At 44.5% G+C, this 22,638-nt stretch overlaps 1 protein-coding gene across 24 annotated transcripts in view; it reads right to left on the bottom strand.

Moving 5' to 3' along the window:
* Window positions 1-22,638, bottom strand: part of CAST (calpastatin) — a 685,784-nt gene that overhangs the window by 156,845 nt on the left and 506,301 nt on the right. For 21 of the 24 annotated variants that reach the window (XM_078675414.1, XM_078675406.1, XM_078675407.1 and 18 more), the window contains 2 exons: window positions 16,167-16,262; window positions 9,717-9,818 (listed from right to left, as the gene is read on the bottom strand). The exons of 2 other annotated variants lie outside the window; for them this stretch is intronic. In XM_078675414.1, the coding sequence (XP_078531540.1) occupies window positions 9,717-9,818; window positions 16,167-16,262 (198 nt within the window). The remainder of the gene's footprint in view (window positions 1-9,716; window positions 9,819-16,166; window positions 16,263-22,638) is intronic. One more of the 24 variants, XM_078675421.1, reaches the window with a different exon arrangement.

Below are 22,638 nucleotides of genomic sequence, written 5' to 3'. Positions count from 1 at the left end.
TTTTGCAATCAGGGACCCCAATAGGTGAGTGGCAACCAGGAAGATGTTATGCTCGTTAAGCCTCCTACCATTGCAGTCTAATTGTTGCTCCATGTTGTCAGTGAGGCCCAGCAGCATCCTATGCCTTGTGGATGGCCGGAAAGCTTTCAGGACCAGATGGAGTGCCCAAAGCTCCAGCAGGTTGTTATGGAGCTGGTGCTCAGCTGGAGACCAGCGGTTTCTGATCTCCATTTCTTCCATATGACCTCCCCAACTGAGCAGCAATTCATCTAAACTATAAACCCTGAATGGGGAAGCAAGAGTGGCCTGTAGCAGATAAATCTGGCATCCATCAGCAACCATTGTACATCCAGTGTTGTCTTATTCAAGATTTGGATGGATTAGGAGAGGCAAGCCTGATGCTGGGTCTATTAGGATTGGAGGTCCCACTGCAGAGCATCTTGCATTTGTTCATTCAATGAACAACGGTATAGAATAGGCCTGAAGCCTCCATCACTATTTAGGATGAGGAAATGACAGGAATAACATTCAATCCTTCGATCTGACTCCAGTACCCACTCAACTGTATCTTTGTAGGGCAACAGAAAGACATGCCACATCAAGATTCCAGAGTGTTCGTCGGAAATGCGATTCGGTGTGAGGGTAAGGGGAGGCTTGGAAGGAGGTTTGTCCTTTTGGACAATTTGGAAGATATGATGGATGTGCAGTGTGGAAGTAATGTTGGATTGTGAATCCTAACAGCTGGCATGAGTGGCTTGGAAGCTGGGACAGCAGGGGAGGATTCGTTGGAGGAAAGCTATCCCCCCTGAGTCACAGGAAAACTGCCATTGCTACCCCCATGACCTCCAAATAAGTGGGTCAGCCTCTGTGCAAAAGGCTGTGAGGGTTGACGTTGTCTAGAAGATAGCCCCATGGAGCTGGTTAGCAAATTATTTCACTTGGCTGACTGTCTTTTGAGAAGGACGAATCAGCCTTCTCCCTGAATAGCCTGGAGCCAAAATGTATAGTCTTGGCTAATGAGTCACTGAGATCCTCCGGGAGAGTTGGCAAAATATTGCGCCTAAGTCCCACAAGTCATGTGAATAATGGTGTAGTAAGCAAACTGGATTGATAGATCCTAGTGCTACACTAGCTGAAGAGAAACTCAACTTTTCAAAGGCATCAAGTCTTTTTCATTCCCAGTATGGGGACTGGCCAGAAAGGAACCTGGGTTGACCTTACATGTTGAATGTTTTGATGACCAGCTTGAGTCTATTGTGCTCCTTGGTAATTGTTTACCATAACTATATCACTTGTGGGACTTAGGCGCAATATTTTGCCAACTCTCCCAGAGGATCTCAGTGACTCATTAGCCAAGACTTCTTATGAAAACCCAGATGCTGCAAGGTACTTAATTGTGTTGGCAGGGCTGTTATGGCATATCAATTCTCTATAGACATTTCCTCTATGCTGACCAATATAGAGGCTGCCACAAGGCACTCGCTGTGGCCTTATGTGGATGGCATCTGTCACTATAAGTAATTTGAATGTTTGTTACCAAATAACAAAATCACATTCTAAGGAAAATTTGGATTTCTAAAATTATAAGGTTAATGATTGTTTAAATACTCGCAGATTTAGCAGCAAAGCTAGTGGTTATCCTTTTTAGGGCTCGGCTATAACGCGCTGAAAGCGCGTTCTCGCCGAGAACTATTGTCGGCGTCTCAGCAGTCTGAGACGCCGAAGGGAGACAAGACCTGGCCGCGTGCAGCGTTTTCCCATAGGATAACGTTGTGCGCGCGGCCAGGTCTTGTATCCAGAGCATGCGAATGCAGCCCGGATCGCGACGCGCGCCTGCTGGTATGCAAGGGGAGTCTGCATACCAGCGAGCGGCGCTGATAACACACACGCCTGCCGAACCGTTCTGCAAATTCCTCAGCGGGTTGTGTCTTGGAATGAGCACGTGCCCCCTTCCTCTTACACCACGAGCACCGCGCTTTGAGAGAGGCGCCAATGACTGAATGGGCATGGAGAGGGTCTTGTCCTCCGAGGTGAGCCGCCCCTACAGCGACCAGAGTGGAGGTAGAATCGGCGCTTCGACCACCGCACCCTTTGGTGAGCCTCACGATGCACGGCCTGGGTGTGTACAGAGAGATGTCCACGCGCTCCCAGTGTGTTTGCCATGGTTTTTTGAAGTGACTGTGCGAAGTAACCGGGTACATGGCTATTTCTGTGCCTGGCAGACCGCACGCTCTTTGCCCTGTGGGGAAACAATATATTAAGGCAGGTCCGAGGACTGGTAGAGCCGGGTCTTCTGGCTATGTGGCAACCACTTTAATGTTTGGGGTGCTGATTGCAGGCGTGCCTGGAGAGCCGGTTTAGCATCAATGAGCCCCATTCATGGCCTGCAGTACCTCGAGCTGTACAACGCCTGCGGCTGAACCCCGCCCGCAGCACGCCCGTGCACCTGTGCTGCAGCCTCCGGGTGTCACTGCTTGCCTGCAGCGCTGAACCCAGCCCGCAGCACGCCCGTGCACCTATGCTGCAGCCTCCTGGTGTCAATGCTTGCCTGCCATTGCTGAACCCCGCACGCAGCACGCCCGGTGCACCTGTGCTGCAGCCTCCTGGTGTCACTGCTTGCCTGCAGCGCTGAACCCCGCCCGCAGCGCTACGTATGAACACCAGCCCTCCCCTGCGCACCCCCGGCAGCTGCAGCCCTGGCACCCACTGATACTCTGCCAGGGTATCTGCCGAGACCGTTGCATTGTAAATGCTTGTTTTGGCATAGCTATGGGAGTATTAATCCAAGTGAGTTTCCGAATGCAACAAGTTAAATGAACACATGGGGCATACTACGAATTGACACAACCAATCATATCTGCAAAAGCCAGAAAATACGAGGGCATGACTCCGAACAGGAGCGTAACTGTCATTAGAAACAGCCAGTTGATTATACTGCTTACTTTGCTGGTCAGAGGGACCCCTTTCATCTCTACCTACAAATCTAAAGATTTTTACTAGGAGGTGATTAGCAAAGTTCTGCTAAGAACAACCTAAGTTGATATTTTGGCACAAATTCACCAGGTGGGGCACTATTCCTTCTTTGGCAGGTTTAGGAAGTCCTTGAAAAACATTTTGTTTTTAAAAGCATGCTAAAAATGTCATGTTAAAACAACTTCTAAAGTGCACAATCACCTGGTTTCATGGCGCTGAGGTAACTGGGTCATAGCTTGCAACAGGCAGTTACTCATATGCCATCCTAAAGAGCCACATCTTTAGGAGCTTCCTAAATGCAGTGCAGCAGGACATCAATCTGATTTCTGAGGGGAGAGTATTCCAAATGTAGGGAGCCAGTACCGCAATCCTGGAGCCACCAATGGTCTTACTTTTAAAGAAAGGGATAGTGAGAAGATGGTCATATGATCACCTCAGATTGCGCCTGGGAATATGTCTTTGAATATGGGCAGAAACACATGCAGGGCTGCCTGTCTGGAGGGACTTAAAAATGGGGCACCCAGCCTTGAAGATGGAACGCTGATCTACAGGCAGACACAGCAAGTTTCTAAGTGAGGGGGTACTGTGACAGTTGCGAGGTTGATGAGGCAACAGTGTAGCAGCTTGGTTCTGCACCATTTGAAGTCTATGAAATAAGCACTTAGGGAGACCCAAGTACAGAGAGATGACATAGTCCAGCCAAGTAAGGACAAGTGCAACGACTACTTGTGTGAGAGCCTCATAGGAGAGAAATTGACTTATTTTTCGGATTTTCCCAAGTTAAAAAAAACACATGACGAAGACATAGCCCCAAGTTGAGGTTTCATGGTCAAATTATAATAAAGGCTCACCAAAGCTTTATTGGGCAAAGGAGTAGAGCCCATGGTTGCAGGCCAAAGTGAAGGCTTCCTTAAGTCCAACTTATTTTTGATGATAACAATCTCAGTCTTATTGGAGTGGAGTTGATTGGCATTCATCCATTCATGATTAAACAACATTGCGTGTTGAAAGGTAGTAACACCTTCCGAGGTATAATCAATGGTGAAAATCAGTTGTAAGTTGTCTGCATAGTTTGAAACCTTGGCATTCTTTTGATTCAGGGAGTAAACCAGTGAGAAAATGTATAGGTTGAAAAGAGGCGGAACAGAGACAAACCCTGGCTAACACCACAGGATTAATCAGTCAGAAAAGACTTGACCTAGTCTTGTGCAGTTCCCTAAAGGCCTGTGGCTTTGACAAAGTCGGCCAAAATATCATGGTCGACTGCGTCAAAAGCCACCGAAAGATCATGGAGCACCAGTGCCTGAGTGATGCCCTTAAAAGGCGCTTTACAGAGGTCATCCATCACTGAGAGAATGACTGTCTCTGTGGAATGGGCAGGCCAAAGCATGTTTGCTGAGAGTCAAGAAAGTTTGTTGTCTCCTCAAAAGAGCCAATGCAATTGGCTACATGGGGCTTCAGTGCCTTAGCTAAGTACGGAAGTAAAGATAGTGGGCAGTAGTTTTTCAGAACAGAAGGATCATCACCAACTACCAACTTTTTAGGTCGAGCCTGGAATTTCACATCCGAAGGATGCGTCCAGGTGGAGACTTATAGTTAGCTGATTCCAGCGCCGTGCACGTCCCCTGCCACAGATTCCCTGAACACACATACACACATGCAGGCAGGAAGGCACACACACACGCGCACCTCTCCTACTTCCCCCCACTCACCGGCACCCCCACCCCCCGCCGCACACACGCAGGAGCGCACCTACACACACACATACAGAGCCCCCCCACCGCCACCGCATACATACAAGCGCCCCGCCCGCCCGCCCGCCGCCACCGCATACATACAAGCGCCCAGCCCCACTTACCGCCATTCTAAACTCTTGTGCTTTATTCCCCTCATTTTACCGTGTGCTGCTCTCAGTCGCAAAGTTGTCCATCATTTATTTCGACCGCCCTTTCTCCGCCGCTCGTCACGAACACCTCCCACTTTCGGTTCGAGTCGCACTCAGTTGGTTTTGTTTCATTGCAATGGTCGCTACCTCTGCTCCTCACCTCGCCTTCCCCTTCAGTCCCAAGCTTTCATCATCTCGTGTCTTTGACACCCGCCCTGTTTCTGTCTTTGTCGCTTTTCCTCCCCCTAGCCCAACCCTCCAACTGCCATGTCTCTCGCCCGCCCCTTCAACTCTTTCCTCCCACTTCCGGTCCTGCTCTCCCTCCCCCGCCTTTCCTTGCACTGGACGCTGATCTTCTTCCTTCTTCGTCTTATTGTGCGGGGCGCGTGCGGCTGGGAAGCCGTGACAGCAGGGGCTCTGTATGTGTGTGTGTAGGTGCGCTCCTGCGTGTGTGCGGCGGGGGGTGGGGGTGCCGGTGAGTGGGGGGAAGTAGGAGAGGTGCGCGTGTGTGTGTGCCTTCCTGCCTGCATGTGTGTATGTGTGTTCAGGGAATCTGTGGCAGGGGACGTGCACGGCGCTGGAATCAGCTAACTATAAGTCTCCACCTGGACGCATCCTTCGGATGTGAAATTCCAGGCTCGACCTAAAAAGTTGGTAGTTGGTGATGATCCTTCTGTTCTGAAAAACTACTGCCCACTATCTTTACTTCCGTACTTAGCTAAGGCACTGAAGCCCCATGTAGCCAATTGCATTGGCTCTTTTGAGGAGACAACAAACTTTCTTGACTCTCAGCAAACATGCTTTGGCCTGCCCATTCCACAGAGACAGTCATTCTCTCAGTGATGGATGACCTCTGTAAAGCGCCTTTTAAGGGCATCACTCAGGCACTGGTGCTCCATGATCTTTCGGTGGCTTTTGACGCAGTCGACCATGATATTTTGGCAGCGAAGCCCAGGGGGCGAGCGTCGCAGTTCACGGATTGTGGTTTGTGGAGACAGCCAGTTGTCGTTGAGTTTGCACTGCTTGTATACATACTGATTACACACGCGTGTCTTTGAATGGTATCCGTGTGAAGTAGTCGGTCTGGTTCAACTCTTGTATCCTGTTTGCTCTGAAGTTTTTTTCTGTGGTTTTATTTTTTCCTTCCGCGCTTTTTCAGCCGGAGATTTCACCTCGTGAGCGCGCCTTCACTGCTGTCTGTGTGGGCACGCTTTCGGTTTCGTAGCAGGCACACTCACACGCACGCAGGCAAGCAAGCACACACACACGCAGGCACACACATACAGGCACACACATACAGGCACCCCCCCACCCCACCTAACCGGGCTCGCACCATCTGCTACAGACACACACACAAGCGCAGACACGCACACACACACAAACAGACACCCATCGCACACACACACAAGCGCTCCTCCCCCCTCCAACTAAGCTCCACTTACCGGTTTTCTGGACGTCTTCAGACTCCGCGGTGCTCTCCCTCGGGCATGGGAGCCCCGCGTCACCAGTACCACTGCTCCTCCAAGAACTGCGTGGGTGCGGGCTTCAGAAGACGGAAGTCCCGCCCCACGATAGGTTTCGTTTTTGGGAGTGCGCGCGCACTCCCAAAAACGAAACCTATCCCGGTGGATTCGTGCGAGCGCCATCAAAGCTTTCTCTGTTGATTCCTCTTGTTGTACTATTTCCTATAGACATATTTACACAGGTAAGATTCATCCCCTCTGTATAACGCGTATATAATGTGTATTGAAAACGTTGGAGGGGTAAGAGGAAGCGAGGGAGGTTGAGGGGTTCCACCAGACGCAAACCGAAAAAAATGAGGGTGCGGGTACCCACAGTCTTCCTAAGAGTGTTTATCCAAGGTTTTTTTTAGCTACGTGGAAGGGAGAGAAATGCATGCAGCTCCTGTGCACCTCTGAAGGCCAGCGCATGGGGCCATCTCGTCCATGTTGATTACAGGGGCAATGCAGGCTAGTAACACATTGAGAAAGTAACATCGGTGACATCCGTGGTGAGATGATCACCTGTGAATAGTACCTTGTGTGTGAAACTTTGTGACATCGTGCGAGAGCAGCCTGGTGACACCACGAGAGTGACGACTAATTATTTCACGAGACACCATCATGGTAAATAGTGCATCACCGTGACTCAGCACAAGAGCTTCAGAGGTGAGAGCTTGGAAGGTTGCCAGAAGTGGATTAAACTCGCATTACTGGCTACTCTCCCTCGAAAGCCAAACAATTAGAAATGTCTACAAATTAATAAAGAATCCTTTGCGTTACTTCTATTGGTCTCACCTCAGATGCCTTAGTTGTTTAAAAATGTATAAAGTCCCAGGAGGCAATACAGGCACACACTGTGTAGTTAGATGAATTAGAGAGCGTGTTATCTAATGTGTACATTCACATCATATTAATAAGACAGCATGATAGCGGCTTATCACACCGAAATGATTGCCATGGTGCTCCCTGGTGAGCGAGCGCATGCGGAGTTGGTTGTCTCAAAGTCTCAGCATTATTTGGTCCATTTTGTCCCACCAGCTTACCCCCCGCCCAGCTGAGCTGTAAGGCACTTCGTGTCTGAGGTCTGATGGGCTGTATTTATACAGAGTGAAAGGCGCGTTGCTTTGTTTGATTGAATAAAACTCTCTGAACATAATCTTCACAAAAGTTATTTACAAATGTTTAAGCTATTGCCATTATAAATTACAATAACTTTTATTTTATTTAAGTATTAATTATTTAAAAAACATTAAAAGCCATAGTTATTTGTAATATCAATACATCTAAGTCACGTAAAGACAACACATATTGCATTACAAATGCTATAGGTGTCACATTTGCGAAAGTTAAAACTATTGGCATTGTAAATGACAAAGCTATTCATTTCGCTATTTTCAAAACCAACACAGAAATAAAAGAATTGTCATTTACAATACCAATAGCTCAAACTTTCTTAATGCGAGACCTATTGCGTTGCAAATGCTTGTTTTAACAAAGGGATCACAGTTGCCTCCTTAAAAGAACTGGGCCATGACTCAGAGTTGTTGAGCAAGGCAAGGGCTAGGCTGGGAAAGCAGTAAAAACGGTACTGTCTTTTGAACCTCAAGAGGGGGGGGGGGGCACAAGGATCATCTTGAGAGCCTGATTTTACCTTGATCATGAGGTACATGAGAAGTTTTTTACTGATCACAGGCAGGACATACCTAACCAAGTTGCAGTCTAATGTAGAGGAGGTTGTTGCAGGAGAACCTGAAGGATTGCTGGCATTAATGTTTGCAATCCTATTGATAAAAAAGGAATTTCAAATCTTGTCTGATAAGCTTTTTATATTGTTTGAAACATGAAAGATAGACTGCCTTTTTATCAGTAGAATGGTCTTTTTGCCACGTGCGTTCCGCACAGCATAATTCCAATTTGGCTGACTTCAAATCCTCTGAAATCCATTTCTGAGCGGCATGAAGTCTAGGCGGGCTTGTTTGCGGGGGGGGGGGTTAGTGAAGTTGAGATAATTGACCTCGGGTCTCCTCGTTAGCCCAGTAGTTAAAATCACCAATGATTAAGATTGTAGCAAACTCAACTACGAGTAGTGAAATCTGTTGCGCAAAGGCCTGAGGAAAGTAAGGCGTGTGACCTGGGGGCCTATGAACTAGATCACAGATTAGAGGAGAAGTGAAGGAATCAAGTCTGATTACAATTCTAGCAGTCTTTGGAATGTCCAGGGGTATAAGACTAGAAATGTTTAGGTGCTTTTATATGATGGCTGCAAAGCCACCTACCATTTCGCCAGTGGGACAATTAGTAGAGACTATGTAGGATTTTTCAGGGAGAGCCGTAAGAATGTCAGGGAATAATTCAGCTGTTAACCAGGTCTCAGTTAAAAATAAAATATCAAGATTCTCTGAGGCTAAAAGCTGATAAAATTGAGTTTGATGGTAAACCATGGACCTTGTGCTCAAATAACAGACTTGGAGGTGCTTGGGGGGGTGAGGTCCCTAGAGAGTCAATTGGAGAGGGGATGTATGCGTTGGGCAGAGTGTGCTAGAAATATTAAATAGCCCTAGATCCATAAGAAGTTGGGTGGTGGTATGATCTCGTTGATAAACTGTGGAGTATAGTTGTTTAAGCTCCTTAGAAGTGTAAACGAGATGTTGGGCAGCATCCCGGATGGATGCAGATAGGCTTTCCTTTGAATTTCTAAAATCATGTTAGATATAATAATCAAGATTTTATTTCATATTTGGGATGTGCACATTTGTATGTGTATGTACGTGTAGGTATTTAAATAGCACAAAGCTATTTGACAACAAATGACTGCTGTGAATAAAGATCATAAAAGCTTGGATGCTGTGCAATTTTCTTCCTAGGTTTTTGTGGTAAGGGAAGCTGCTTACTTTTGCTCATTTTGTTTGGGGCACCCCATTTATTAATTCCGGATGTGCGTACTTCCTGAATCAATTCAGAATCGTTTTTGTCCCATATGTCATTTTGAGATTCTAAGAACATGTAGATTAAGTGAACCATCCTCAAATGCAGGTAGTCTTCCAACCTAAAAGGTATCTCTCAATTAGATCTACTCTACCTTCCGACACAACTGTTGAAGTGTCCTATACGACAATATCACCAGGGGGTAAAAGCTACAGACAGATCCAAGGAAATTAATTAGGGCAGAAAATTCTGTCAAAAATGTGTCAAAAATACAACTTTCAGCAATCAAATGCTATATTGCAATTGCGTACATAACCAAGTTTTTACAAACGTTAATAGCATTATTCACCAATTTAATGCATAATGTTCACACCAATGAGTTATTTGAAACCTTAACCCAGATTTTATGTTGTGGATTTTGTGTTCCTTACCTTCACTTTATCCACAGCAGGCTTTGTTTCTGTTGGTTTTGGATCACCTGCCCCTAAAGTCGCAGACAATGCATCTAGTGGGTCGGATGAGACCGGTGCTTTCTGTAAAAAGTCAAAAGAAATAATGATTACAATTTCTGAAACTTTGAACCTTCACGGAAAAAGGCACTTTCATCTTATTTTTCTCTATTTCACATCCTTACTTCCTACTTATTCTTATTTTCAGATCTCATAGCCTACTGTAGTCTATTTTCAATATCGTTTTTATGATGGCTGGTAAGCCACGCAGATCTGTCATGTCTGCTGTACATTTCATCCTCATTATGTTTCACAACCTAAAGAAAAAACAGTGTTCTAAAAATATCATCCTGAGCAAATCCTGAGGCACAAACATAAAGTTGCTACTATTTGATCCAGGACTGGATGTTATGCTATGTTGACTGAGCTTGTTATAGCGCAGGGAATCACCCCGCGGGGGTATCTCGGCACTAGAACGCCTATCAGGTAAGGGGGTAAATGGAGAGAGAAATTATAATAGTCAAGTTTTTAGAAGATTATAAAAGCGGGCAAAGTAAGAACAGTTGCAAATGTGATGGGAGAGTTTGTTCCAGTGGTGGGGCCAAGGTAGGAGAAAGAATGTCTACCGTGTTTGACTGTGCAAATGCAGCGGGGAAGAGCAGAGGCTGGTCTTTAGATCTCAAATTTCTTATGGGACAATAATGGTGAAGTTGGTTATGGAGATAAAAGGGCACTTTACTGAAGAGAAACCATTCTGAAATTGGGAGAATTATTTGTTCTTGAATTAGGAGAAGCTCCAATCATGCACAAACATATGTTTATGTGCACTACCTCTTTGTTTAAGAAGGGCAATTGCTCAGACTCTTGACATAATGTGTGTGCTCTAAGGGTTAATGAAATACCTCCTCCAGTATCAGCCAAGTCTTTCAAAGGCTCCTGTATAAGGATTGGGCTCGACTGGTGGAACAAAGTTCAGGATAGACGATACGATAAATAACAGGGATAGTCACTATAACATACAAAAAAGACTATATTAAGAGCACAGTGTAAGTGGACTTTACTGTGGTGTAGCTATTTAATTCTTCTTTATATCAGGTCACGTTACTATTAAACTATTTTGGCAGACCTCAGTCTCCATCTTAAGAACCTTTCTGTTGGACCTGGCCCTTTCTGCAGGGTTAGCCCCAAACGTTTTGCCTTCCTCCTCACTTTTTTCAGACCTTGTTTTTGTTGGCTTTAGGAATCTGGGCACTTTACCACTGCTAACCAGTACTAAAGGTCAGATGCTGTCTCCCTAAAACATAGCATGATTGGTTTACACCAGTTTGGCAAATTTGATTTACTAGTGAGTTCCTTGTAAAGGGGTATACCATATGCCTAGGGCCTGTAAATTAAGTGCTACTAGTGGACCTGTAGCACTGACTGTGCCACCCATAGTAGTAGCCTTTCAACCCTGTTTCAGCCCTACTGCTGCTGGGCCTGTGTGTGTAGTTTAATGCAACATCGATTTGGCATTTGAAACTTCCTGCCAAGCCTTAAACTCCCCTTTTATAATGCATAGGTCACCCCTAAGGTAGGCCCTAGGTAGCTCTATGGGCAGGGTGCTGTGTATGTAAAAGGTAGGAGACGTACCTTTATGTTTTGCATATCCTGGTAGTGACAAAGAGCCTGTTTTGTTTTTCACTGCTGTGAGACATACTCCTCTCATAGGTTAGCACTGGGAATTGCCTTAGATAATTTAAAGTGATAATTCCTGATCAGAAAGGAGCAGAGTTGTCATGTATCGAATGGTCGTGATAAATCCTACTTAATGGTAAAGTTGGATTTCACATTACTATTTTGGAAATGCCACTTTTTTAAAAGTAGGCATTCTATGTGCTTATAACGCTGTGTGCCCGACAGCTTGTCTCCAATACATGTGTGGGTTCAGTGACTGCTACACTTTGTGCATTACCTTTAGACAGCCACAACAGAGGAAGGACAGGGTGTGACAGGTGACACATCTGCATTCATCTACATATTGATAGTCTTCCTGGGCAGGTAGAGGTATAGTTCACACTTACATTTGAATGGGTTGTGTCCTGCCTTCAGACAAAGGGCTGATTTGCCCACTACTGGTAGTCTGTAGCCAGGGCTGGGCTGAAATGGATCGTTGTGCACTTCTGAGGGATCCTTTGAAGTGACCTCGTACATCAAAAGCACTTTTGGGTATAAGTACTGGGGCGCCGGACCCCTCTAATCAGACACTGCGTGGGACTTGTAACCAGATGCTGCTGGCTCTACATCTGCACATTGCCAGGAGGACTGCTGTGCTGCCATGAGGACCGCCATTTTATTAACTGCATTGCTGTGTTGGCCTGTTCTCCAAGGGGTTGTTTGCTTGCCCCCAGTTCTTGTGGAAACTCAGGGGGCGTTTAAAGATTCCTCCTGCCGGCGCCGCCATGAGCCCATTAACTATATAACATAATATTTACCAATACTGCCACACTATTCCACCTTTTTCTTTAGGGAAGGAAACGTATTAAATTAAACAATATGTTCCATAGACCTCTCGCTCCGTCTGAAATAAATCAATTATTTTTTATTTTGTTTTTTTACATATCAAGACACATTTTTACAATTTTCACAACAGTTGCAAATTTCACGTATGTTGCTTACAAATATAAAAAAAAAAAAAAAATCACATGTTCTTTCTTACATTCATCACATACATTGAACCATCCATTCATCCACTATACAGTTCACAAAACCATTCACAAAAATTCTATTCAAATATTTACAACAAACAGCAATGGGAGTTCAATTGGTCTTTTCACTAAGTTGTCATTTTCATTCTCATATTCCTAAATGCTGGGCGAATAATTGGTCTACGCGTTTCAAACTCCCTAAGTAGGGGGAGTTCTCATCAGGACCACATAGCTGAAAAAAGGAAGAATGACAGGGTCATGTCAGTCTTCTGGGTGCTTTCCCTTTTTGACCAAATTGCCTTGAAGGCGTCGTTTTGAATTGGCGGATTTTCTTATTTTCCTAATGGAGACAAAGCGGTAGCCTACGTTACTCTTTGCTCCTGAGCCTGCTTTTGGTTTTTATAAAAGCCTGTCTGCTGCTTGATAATTCTTACCTTGCTCGTTTCGCTTTACTCTCACTATCAGTCCACACGGAAGCACTGTGCCAGAATGGATCTCAGCGTGTTCTGTGTGCAGCACCGCTCGATGGCGCTAAGTTCAAAGGTTGAAAAGGAGGCGGGGCCACAGTTGGTTGTTTTTTTATGGACACTTGTACTTAACTAACATATCCGGTTACCTAAGAACTTCAAATCCCAGAACCCACGGCAATGGTTTGTGCGCTGTTTCACACACGAAACTTTGATGCAAGAATATGTCGCGCATTGCACTTGAATGGAATTTGTCTATTTTTATCACCAAGGGCGACAACTGTGATCAGAATTTTCAGAAACGTAATCTGACCACTTTTACGGAACGTTCTTCTGCATTCCCGCACGTGGCCCGCCTCCTTTTTCAACCTTTGAACTTGGCGCCATCGAGCGGTGCTGCACACAGAACACGCTGAGGTCCATTCCGGCACAGTGCTTCCGTGTGGACTGATAGTGAGAGTAAAGCGAAACAAGCAAGGTCAGAATTATCAAGCAGCAGACAGGCTTTTATAAAAACCAAAAGCAGGCTCAGGAGCAAAGAGTAACGTAGGCTACCGCTTTGTCTCCATTAGGAAAATAAGAAGATCCGCCAATTCAAAACGACGCCTCCAAGGCAATCAGTGAAGCTAGTAAGTGGTTCTAATACTCAAAAGAGCGCGAGACACATTTAGTTTAAAAGAGAGAACGCCCTAATCCATTCCCTTATTCTTGACAGGACGAGTGAAGAGTTTTACACCCACACAGTTTCAAGGCACATAAAGGATAAACGGCTTTTGTAAGTACAAGTATGCCTGGTCTAGCGACGGGTGTAATAGTCAATCTACTAAAGTTGTGTTGGTATCAGGAAGTATTACTGAAGGTTCTGTCCCCTCTTTTCTGTTTTAGTGTTGCCCATTCAAGAGGTAGAACCATTAGAAGGTAAGGGAACTAGATACATTTGCCACAAAGTTGTTTTGTCAAAAAGGGAAAGCACCCAGAAGACTGACATGACCCTGTCATTCTTCCTTTTTTCAGCTACGTGGTCCTGATGAGAACTCCCCCTACTTAGGGAGTTTGAAACGCGTAGACCAATTCTTCGCACAGCATTTAGGAATATGAGAATGAAAATGACAACTTAGTGAAAAGACCAATTGAACTCTCATTGCTGTTTGTTGTAAATATTTGTATAGAATTTTTGTGAATGGTTTTGTGAACTGTATAGTGGATGAATGGATGGTTGAATGTATGTGATGAATGTAAGAAAGAAGATGTGATTTTATTTTCTTTTTTGATATTTGTAAGCAACATACGTGAAATTTGCAACTGTTGTGAAAATTGTAAAAATGTGTCTTGATATGCAAAAAACAAAATTAAAATATTTGATTCATTTCAGACGGAGCGAGAGGTCTATGGAACGTATGGTTTAATTTAATACGTTTCCTTCCCTAAAGAAAAAGGTGGAATAGTGTGGCAGTATTGGTAAATATTTTTTTACATAGTTTAGTGAGGCTTGTCCTTATTGCCATTGAGCCCAAACCCTGATTTGGTTTCATGAGCCCGTTAACAGCACTCAGTCTAGGAGCCGTGATCGCTGCCCCTTGCGTCACCACTCAGAGAGGACAGCATGTGTGGAGCGGTGGGTTTGCTGCCGAACAGCGTGTCTGTCGAATCATGGTGTTTGCACCCAGATCATCGTGCGTTGGGCATCCGGATTTCACTAGTGCATGTTGAGCGCTTTGTGATTTCCCCATCGCTGCACTCTTCGAGGATAGAGTCACTACAGCGCAAGGGGATGCTCCAGCCTTGTGAAACTGGAAGGTTGCCCAGCAATGCGGGGAACTCCACCCACATAGGCGGGGCCCAGTCACCAAAGAGAGAGCGCTGTGCCGACGCATCAACCCTGGCTATGTGAGCTGATTCCAAGCTGTGCGCTGGCGTCCCCAGCTTGCCTGTGCCCGCGGAAGAGTGCCGCAGTCGCGAACAGCTCAGATCCGCCCGTATGGCCCGACGCTGCACTACCTTCTTGTTTGTGAGCTTCAGTGGCACAGACTCTGGTCCCTGTGGCTGTCACCCACATGACTTTTGAAGTCAGGTACTGTGAACCAGACCCATGAGGTCTTTTCAAGGTGAGCGGTAGGTGGCTGGGATTCTCTCAGGTCCCCGGGTCCGAGGGACTCGGTATGCACTTTCCTACAGGCACCTGTGTATGTTCTTTGGAACAGGATATTGCGGGGAAACAACCCCCACTTATCTCTATTGTGATTGGTGTTTTCTCACCAGTTCTAAATGTGGCCCATTGCTCTTAAGTGTTTTACCTTGATACCTGTAACATGCATATTTCATGCCAAACTTATGTGATACATGTCATTTTACTCTTTTTGTGTTATGCCTAATATAGCAATCTATTATTATAACCCTCTGTGGAGTCTATGTGTGGTTTATTCATTGCGTTAGTGTAAGTTGCACAAATGCATTACGCACTGCCTCTGCGGATAAGCCTGCCTGCTCTGCGCCAAGCTACCAGAGGGTGTGCACAGGTTATCTTTGGTGTGTATCTGACTTATCCGGACTAGAGTGGTGGGTTCTGCCTGGATTGGATGCATACATTAGCCAACCAGAAACCCCATTTCTAACACTATCAATCTATTGTTCTGATCTATCTAATTTCTCTTTTAATCACAACTTACATTATCCAGTTAAAATAATAGGATGGAGATAAATGTAACCTCCAAGAAATAAAGAGATTATTCAAGCAGCAATAAAAATAATCTATTAAATGATACACGAGGCTACAGGTATTTGAGATACTTCTCTTGTGCCACATCAGGAGCACAGCCACACTATTCACTGCTCAACATCTCCAAGTGAACCAACTATCCTATTACACAGGCATCCCACAGGCACCATAAATCATTCCGACCAAGCCACTACACATCTTGTTCCTGACACAACAGCGTTTCATGGAAGACACAAAAACACCATCTTCTGGAACCATTTAAAGTTGTCTTCATTCAAGAAGGGGAACAGACAGGAGTTTGTCTCCCTTGCTTGACTATCTGTGTTTTGAATAAAGATGTATCAGACGCACTAGACATCACCAATCATGCCACAATAAACATTTGATTTGGGAATATGGTTATAAAATATTTGAATTAACTTCAAACCCTAGTTTGCGAACAGCAGTTTCAAGACTGATCTTACACAGAACGTTTAAAAACTGCAGCCCTACCCCTTTTTACAATACTGTATTGATGTATATTCAGCAGTCTTCCAGGGATTTTTTATCATCAGTCTCTTACCTTGGCTGCAGGTAGCGGGGCAGACTGTGTTGTCGTAGCGGTGGAAGTGACAAAGTCTCCTGACAGTGCATCGGCCAACTCTGTGTCACTCAGGGGCTAGAGTCAAAGGTGAGAAACAGAAATAAAACAGGAAAATGTTTAGTAGACCTTTCCTTACCACACCCTCCTAAGGGTACCTTGACAAATTAACATTAATTCAAAATGAGTCCGGTGCTTACAGTTGATGAAAACCAATCATTTAAATCGCCTATACTTTACACCAGAAATGGGACCATAAAGATCGCCCCTCCTGGGATTTTCAGACTTCCCTGGTTACAGACTCCCTCTGACTAGCAACTGAAAACAAACGCACAGTATTAATGGCGCCCGTCCAGCAGCAACCCAGCCAGAGAGATTGGCGCAAACCTGGAAGACGGGGAGGCACAGACAGCTCTCTTCCCTCCACGGAGCTCCTTGAAATTACATCGTCTCTCATACAGGAGGCACCAAAACTGTTCACAAACTGAGCCCAATCCTCCAACTTTGAGAATTAACCCCTTTGAGTTGTAAAGGTCTATACCAAACAAGAGCTGCAGTTTAGCATAGGCAGTGAGTGAAGAAAGTGTGAATAGGCCCAGAGTTCTTCACATGCAATCAACCTCTTGATTTACACTCTTTAGGAAACATGTTCAATCTATCAGTTAGAAACATATCAAACTATTGACATTCAGCTAATGACAATCAGTTGGAGCTCAGTTACAAATCTTTACTGGAGACATGAAAAAAGCAGCGTGATCTCTGTAACGTGACAGGTCAACCAGCGGGGAAGGCACAGACGGGAAGGATAAACCAATGGCAAGAGGCTCTGTTTACTGGCACTAGTGAGTTAATTTTTCACCCCAATGACCTCTGTGTTTAACATACAATAGGTACTTCAGGTTACACTGCCCTGATAATCTAGGTCTGTTTGACACACCTTGTGCATATCAAATTGCAAAAGCAGCAAGGCATCTTGTTCCTTTAAGACTGCATTCTGTGCCCTTGAGGGCCTGTGGATGACGCTAGCGAACATATAACTGTTTTCATATCTGAGGAACCGGAACACAACGGTAAGGTAAGAACTATGCACTGAGGCGAATGCCCATTAATACAGCCCAGGAATTTAAGCCAGATGCCTAGTAGCCCACTCCACATTGCAGCCCTGTGTTTGCACAGTGTCTGCAATGCAATGGTGCAAATGCTTTGCACAGTTCCAGGTGTGCAAATCCTGTACAGCGCATGGAGGCGTTTCGCAAGACTTTGCATAATTCCAGTCTACGTTATATTTATGACACAAGATTCCCTCTGAATTCTTGCAACCACCTGCAGACACAGTTTCTTTGGACAATATGGCTACATTTGCAAATAGAAAGTATTCGCATCCTTGCTCTTACATGGACCGGTGTGGCAATGCCAATGAGGTTGGCACATTGCAAATGGAGCTTGTGGGAGCATGCACCGACCCACGGGATCATGGCCTCCTGTCTCTATGCTCACAGCTGCCAATCATACAAGGGATGCAGTATCTAACCAACAGCTCTCTGTGAGCCACTGGAATCTCTCTCTCGTCAACTGTCACTGGCTTGCCGCCACAGAACAGGTATCGATCAATGAAATATTTCCTTGCAAGCAGCAAGGAGAGCAAGTTGCAGAAGCAATGTTTGTGGTGCAAGTCACGAAGACATTTGTGACTCACATTGTCACTTTAGTTCATTGCAAATTGAGTTTTTGAGAAAAAAACCCTGGGAGTTTGCCCAGCAAAGGGCTTGCGATTGCAATAAGCATGAGGTCATCTGGCCATCATCTCTTCTCTACGCTGAGGACAGAATACTGACCTAAACCTTCCATTAATCCACGAATATCAGAACAATGCCCACAAGATGTCTCACTAGAGACTCTTTCGGTCTTCAACCACTGCGGGTGATCCTCAAACTCAGTCCAGTGCCTCTATTGTAGGGAGGAGATCATCTGCGACAGGAGCCCGTAAATAGCACCCGCTTCATTCTCTTCAAACTGAAGCCATCTGCCTTATTCACAGATCATTAATGAATCATTTATGTAAAGTCTCAATTTACCTATTTCTATTTTATTTATTACAGTATTTTTAGAATGCAAACCTAACCAACAAGCTTTGGTGCATTTTATACAGAACAATAGTACATAGAAACTGAATATTAATAGTAAGGTCAGAGTAAGGGATGGTTATTACACGGATACATCTGTTTCGAGAAGGCAGTGTTATCAGGTTCTTGCACAATAATGAGAACAATAGGGCAAGCATTATTTTAGTCCTGTTTACCCACAGAATGCTGTGTATGGCTAGATTTAAAAGAAACAAGCTTTGGCAAACCAATATGTCCTGCATTGCCTGTCAAGATTATGACTTTGACAAAACAAAAAAAGGCACCCAACACTTTAAGGAAAGTTTAGCTTGCGCCTGGGAGAAAACACAAGGTTTTCTGTAAAACCCTTACCCACCAGGGTTACTCCTTGGTGGCATGCTTCATCATTAGGTCCTTCCCGTTCCACTACGGAACGGGGCATGCTGCAACCTCCAATAACTATGGAAGAAGAGATCGTCTATAAGGGATGAGTGGGGAAGGGAAGAGAAAGATCTTTATTTAAAAAATACATGGCTAGTGGTTACGTTGTTTATTCTGACCCCTAGTCGGCATGGTTAAAAAACAGGGGAGATATTAGGAAAGAAGGTTTAATGTTCCTATTTCCTAATGGTCAACATGTTTCTAGCCATACCCCTTTTGTCTATTTTTCTGGACCTAGGGAATTTACTATTTTCTACAATTCATCAACCACCTGGTTCCACTCCTGTTGTCATACATTGGACAAACATTTATCCTGCATGCTAGCACCAAGGTACATATACTTATTGCACATGCCCTTTGTTCGTGTTATTGAATTCTGCGAAGATAAATAGGGAAAAGGAAAACTTTCCTAGTATCACAGATAAAATTACAATTGAAATCCCAGACTCATTCATACCATGTACCATCAGTGAGCACCTACGGGGTTAAAAAGACCATTTCATGACTCATGATCGCCAAACATGTGGCAATCAGTGGCACATCTAGTGTGATCCCCAATGGAAGTATTGTTGAGTGATTGAAATGTTTCTAAGTATTTTTAGCACACATAAATATTTACAGACAGACACAATGCACACCACATACATATGTAATGTTCAGCAAATGCTTCCTCCTGCGGAGAGTGAAGTTTGTAGTCTCACTCTGTGCGAGAGAGCATATTAGTGTTGCGGGAAAAACATCTGCGCGTTTGACGTTAAAAAACAGTTCATAAGGAAAGCGTCCTGTTGTGTCCCAAAAGGGAGAAAGTTGCTGTAGACTCTTCGTTATTATTTCCATGGATTAAATGAAAGGCAGTGCGTGCATGCTTACCTCATCAAGACTTCTACTAGGCTGTTTCACCTACTTGGGAGCTGCCTGGGAACCGTATATTGCCGGTCTCCAGGACTCCGGTAGATTAAATCAGAGCGAGGACATTCGCAAGTAGCGTCCTTGCGTCTTGACGACTAGACCACTATAAACAAGATGGCGGTCACAATTTGGAACAATCCTTATATTCTACAGGCGTATTATTTATATATAATTTTTAATGACAAAAAACCTTGTATACACTATATAATCATATAGGGAGGGAGTATTTATTATACTATACGCTGGATGGACAGTCAGTGGATACAGTGCGGTTGCGGGTGATCTCAAAAGGCTTAGGCATCACACCTTTTATTGGTTAGTCACTCATTAGATCCTTAGTCCATTTGTTTAGAGTCTTTTTTTCCCATTATGGGGAAATAGTATAAGATCTATTGTTGTCATGTGTAGATCCTATATTCTCTTGCATGGTCTGTAAGGAAAATGTTACTTACCAAGTATGCATCTGTTCTTGGCATATACAGCTGTAGATTCATATGCTTTAGCATAGATCACCCTCTGGAGTTGCGTCCGGATGTTTGCACTTTGTTTGGCGAAGTCTTTGCAGTCACGAGGTAGGTGACTCCTCCTTTCGGTGATAGTGCGCATGGGCATCAGCTCCATCCCCAGATTGTTTTGTCGTAATGGTGATGATGGAGTTAGTAAGATTAGAAAGAGATGTCCATGTATATTGTATCTAAGTAAGATGATCCTGCAACAGATAAAGGTACCGGGGGAGGCGGGTGGGTGCATAAGAATCTACAGCTGTATACTCCAAGAACAGAAGCACACTGGGTAAGTAGCATTTTCCGTTCAAGGCATATGAGCTGCATCATATGCTTTAGCACAGACTACACTGCAGCTATACCCTAAGAGGTGCCTAACCTGTATCTGTTTCAGTGGTTTGAAACAGTGTTCTTAAAATGGCCTGACCCACACTAGCTTGCTGTTTTGCTAACACATCTACACAATAGCGATTTGTGAATGTGTGTGGCGTAGATCATGTTGCTGCTTTGCAGATGCCATCGAAGGGTATGCCATCTAAGAATGCCATAGAAACACCAAGTTTGCGCATAGAATGCGCCCTAGGGGGAACTGTTAATGTGTGTTTAGCTTTAATATAGCATATTTGGATGCATTTAACGATCCACCGTGCAATACCTGCTTTTGATATGGGATTGCCTTTATGCGGTGGCGAAAAAGCTACAAAAAGGTTTTTTTTTCCGAAAGGGTTTAGTTCTTTCAATATTATATAGTATTGCTCTTTTTACATCTAATGTGTAAAGAGCACGTTCTGCCACGGAGTCTAGTTGAGGCAAAAATACAGGTAGCTCAACAGACTGGTTGAGATGAAAGACAGAAACCACTTTATTGTGATGAATTTGTAAAAATGGTACTTGTATGGTTAGTGCCTTGAGCTCAACCAACTCTTCTGAGAGATGTGATGGCTATAAGGAAGGCTAATTTCCAAGTGAGAAATTTTAGCTTACATTTGTGCAGAGGTTCAAATGGTGGGCCCACGAGTCTTGTAAGGACTATATTAAGATCCCACACTGGAGAAGGTGGAAGTCTAGGAGGAATGATTCTTTTAAGTCCTTCCATAAATGCCTTAATAGCTGACACGCGAAACAAAGACAAGTGTTGTCTTGTTTTGTAGGTAAGCCGCTATTGCAGCACGATGTAACCGTATAGATGTATAAGCTAAATTAGAACACTGAAGGTGTAATAGGTAGCAAATTATGTTTTGGATTAAAACATCTAGTGGATTGATTTGAATGTTTGTGCAGTAGATGACAAATCGTTTCCACTTTGCTGCATAGCATGCTCTAGTGGTAGGGCGTCTCACCTCTTTAATGACGTTCATGAAGTCTGGCGGGAGATTAAGGTAGCCAAACTTTATGACTTCAGGTGCCAAATTGCAAGGTTGAGTTGCCATGGTTCTTAGTGAGAAGCTCGGGGGAGAGGTGTAGTTTTTGGAGAAGAACAACTGATCGTTCCAATAGAGTTGTGAAGCAGGGTTGTCAAGCCCATGTGGGAGCAACTGGGATCATTGTGAGAGACTGTTGTTTGAGCTTCGAACCACTAATTGAATTAGTGGGAGAGGAGGAAAAGCATAAGCAAATTTGCCTAGCCAATTCATCCATATCGCATTGCCTTTGGATGATGGGTGTGGATACCTGGACGCGAAGTTCGGGCATTTTGAGTTGAGGTGTGTTGCGAACAGATTTATTTCTGGATAGCCCCACATTTGGAAGAATGGGATCAGAACTTGAAGATGTAGTTCCCATTCGTGGATCTGTTGTCTTTGAAGACTGAGCAGATCTGCGATCTGGTTGTTTACTCCTGGGAGGTGTTTTGCCAGGATATATATCTTTTGAGGTATGGCCCATCTCCAAATGCTTTGAGCTAGGCATGAAAGCTGTAAAGAGTGTGTCCCTCCCTGTTTTTCTATGTAGTACATTGCTGTTATATTGTCTGTACGGACTAAGACAGCTTTGGCTACTAGATGCAGTTGAAAGGCTTTCAATGCCAGAAAAATCGCTAGTAGCTATAGGTAGTTTATGTGAAAGTGTTTCTGTTGTAGAGTCCATGTGCCCTGAACAGTCTGTTTTTGAAGACGAGTTCGCCAACCAGTAAGTGATGCGTTTGCTGTTAAGACTATCTGTGGAACCGGGTCGAGGAATGGCCGCCCTTTGGAAAGGTTTTGTGTATTCCACCTCTGCAGAGAGCGATTGGTGCGGCCGTCTACCAACACCAGATCTGTCAGCTGACCTGGAGCCTGGTCCACTGATGTGCCAAGCATTCCTTTAGGGGACACATTTGAAGTCTTGCGTAAGAGAGGATTAGAATGCAAGAAGCCATCATGCTGATTAATTACATGAACACTCTGGCTGGTAGTGAATGTTGGGGACGAAATTGTGATATTAGATTTTGCATGTAGCGTATTCTGGCTGGATTTGGGTATGCTAGAGCTTGGCAAGTGTCTACTGTAGCTCCTAGATATG

Source organism: Lissotriton helveticus, chromosome 2_1, assembly GCF_964261635.1.
Source record: "Lissotriton helveticus chromosome 2_1, aLisHel1.1, whole genome shotgun sequence".
NCBI lineage: Eukaryota > Metazoa > Chordata > Amphibia > Caudata > Salamandridae > Lissotriton > Lissotriton helveticus.
The sequence above is the reverse complement of the archived record's forward strand: the minus strand, read 5'-3'. Positions and strand labels throughout refer to the sequence as shown.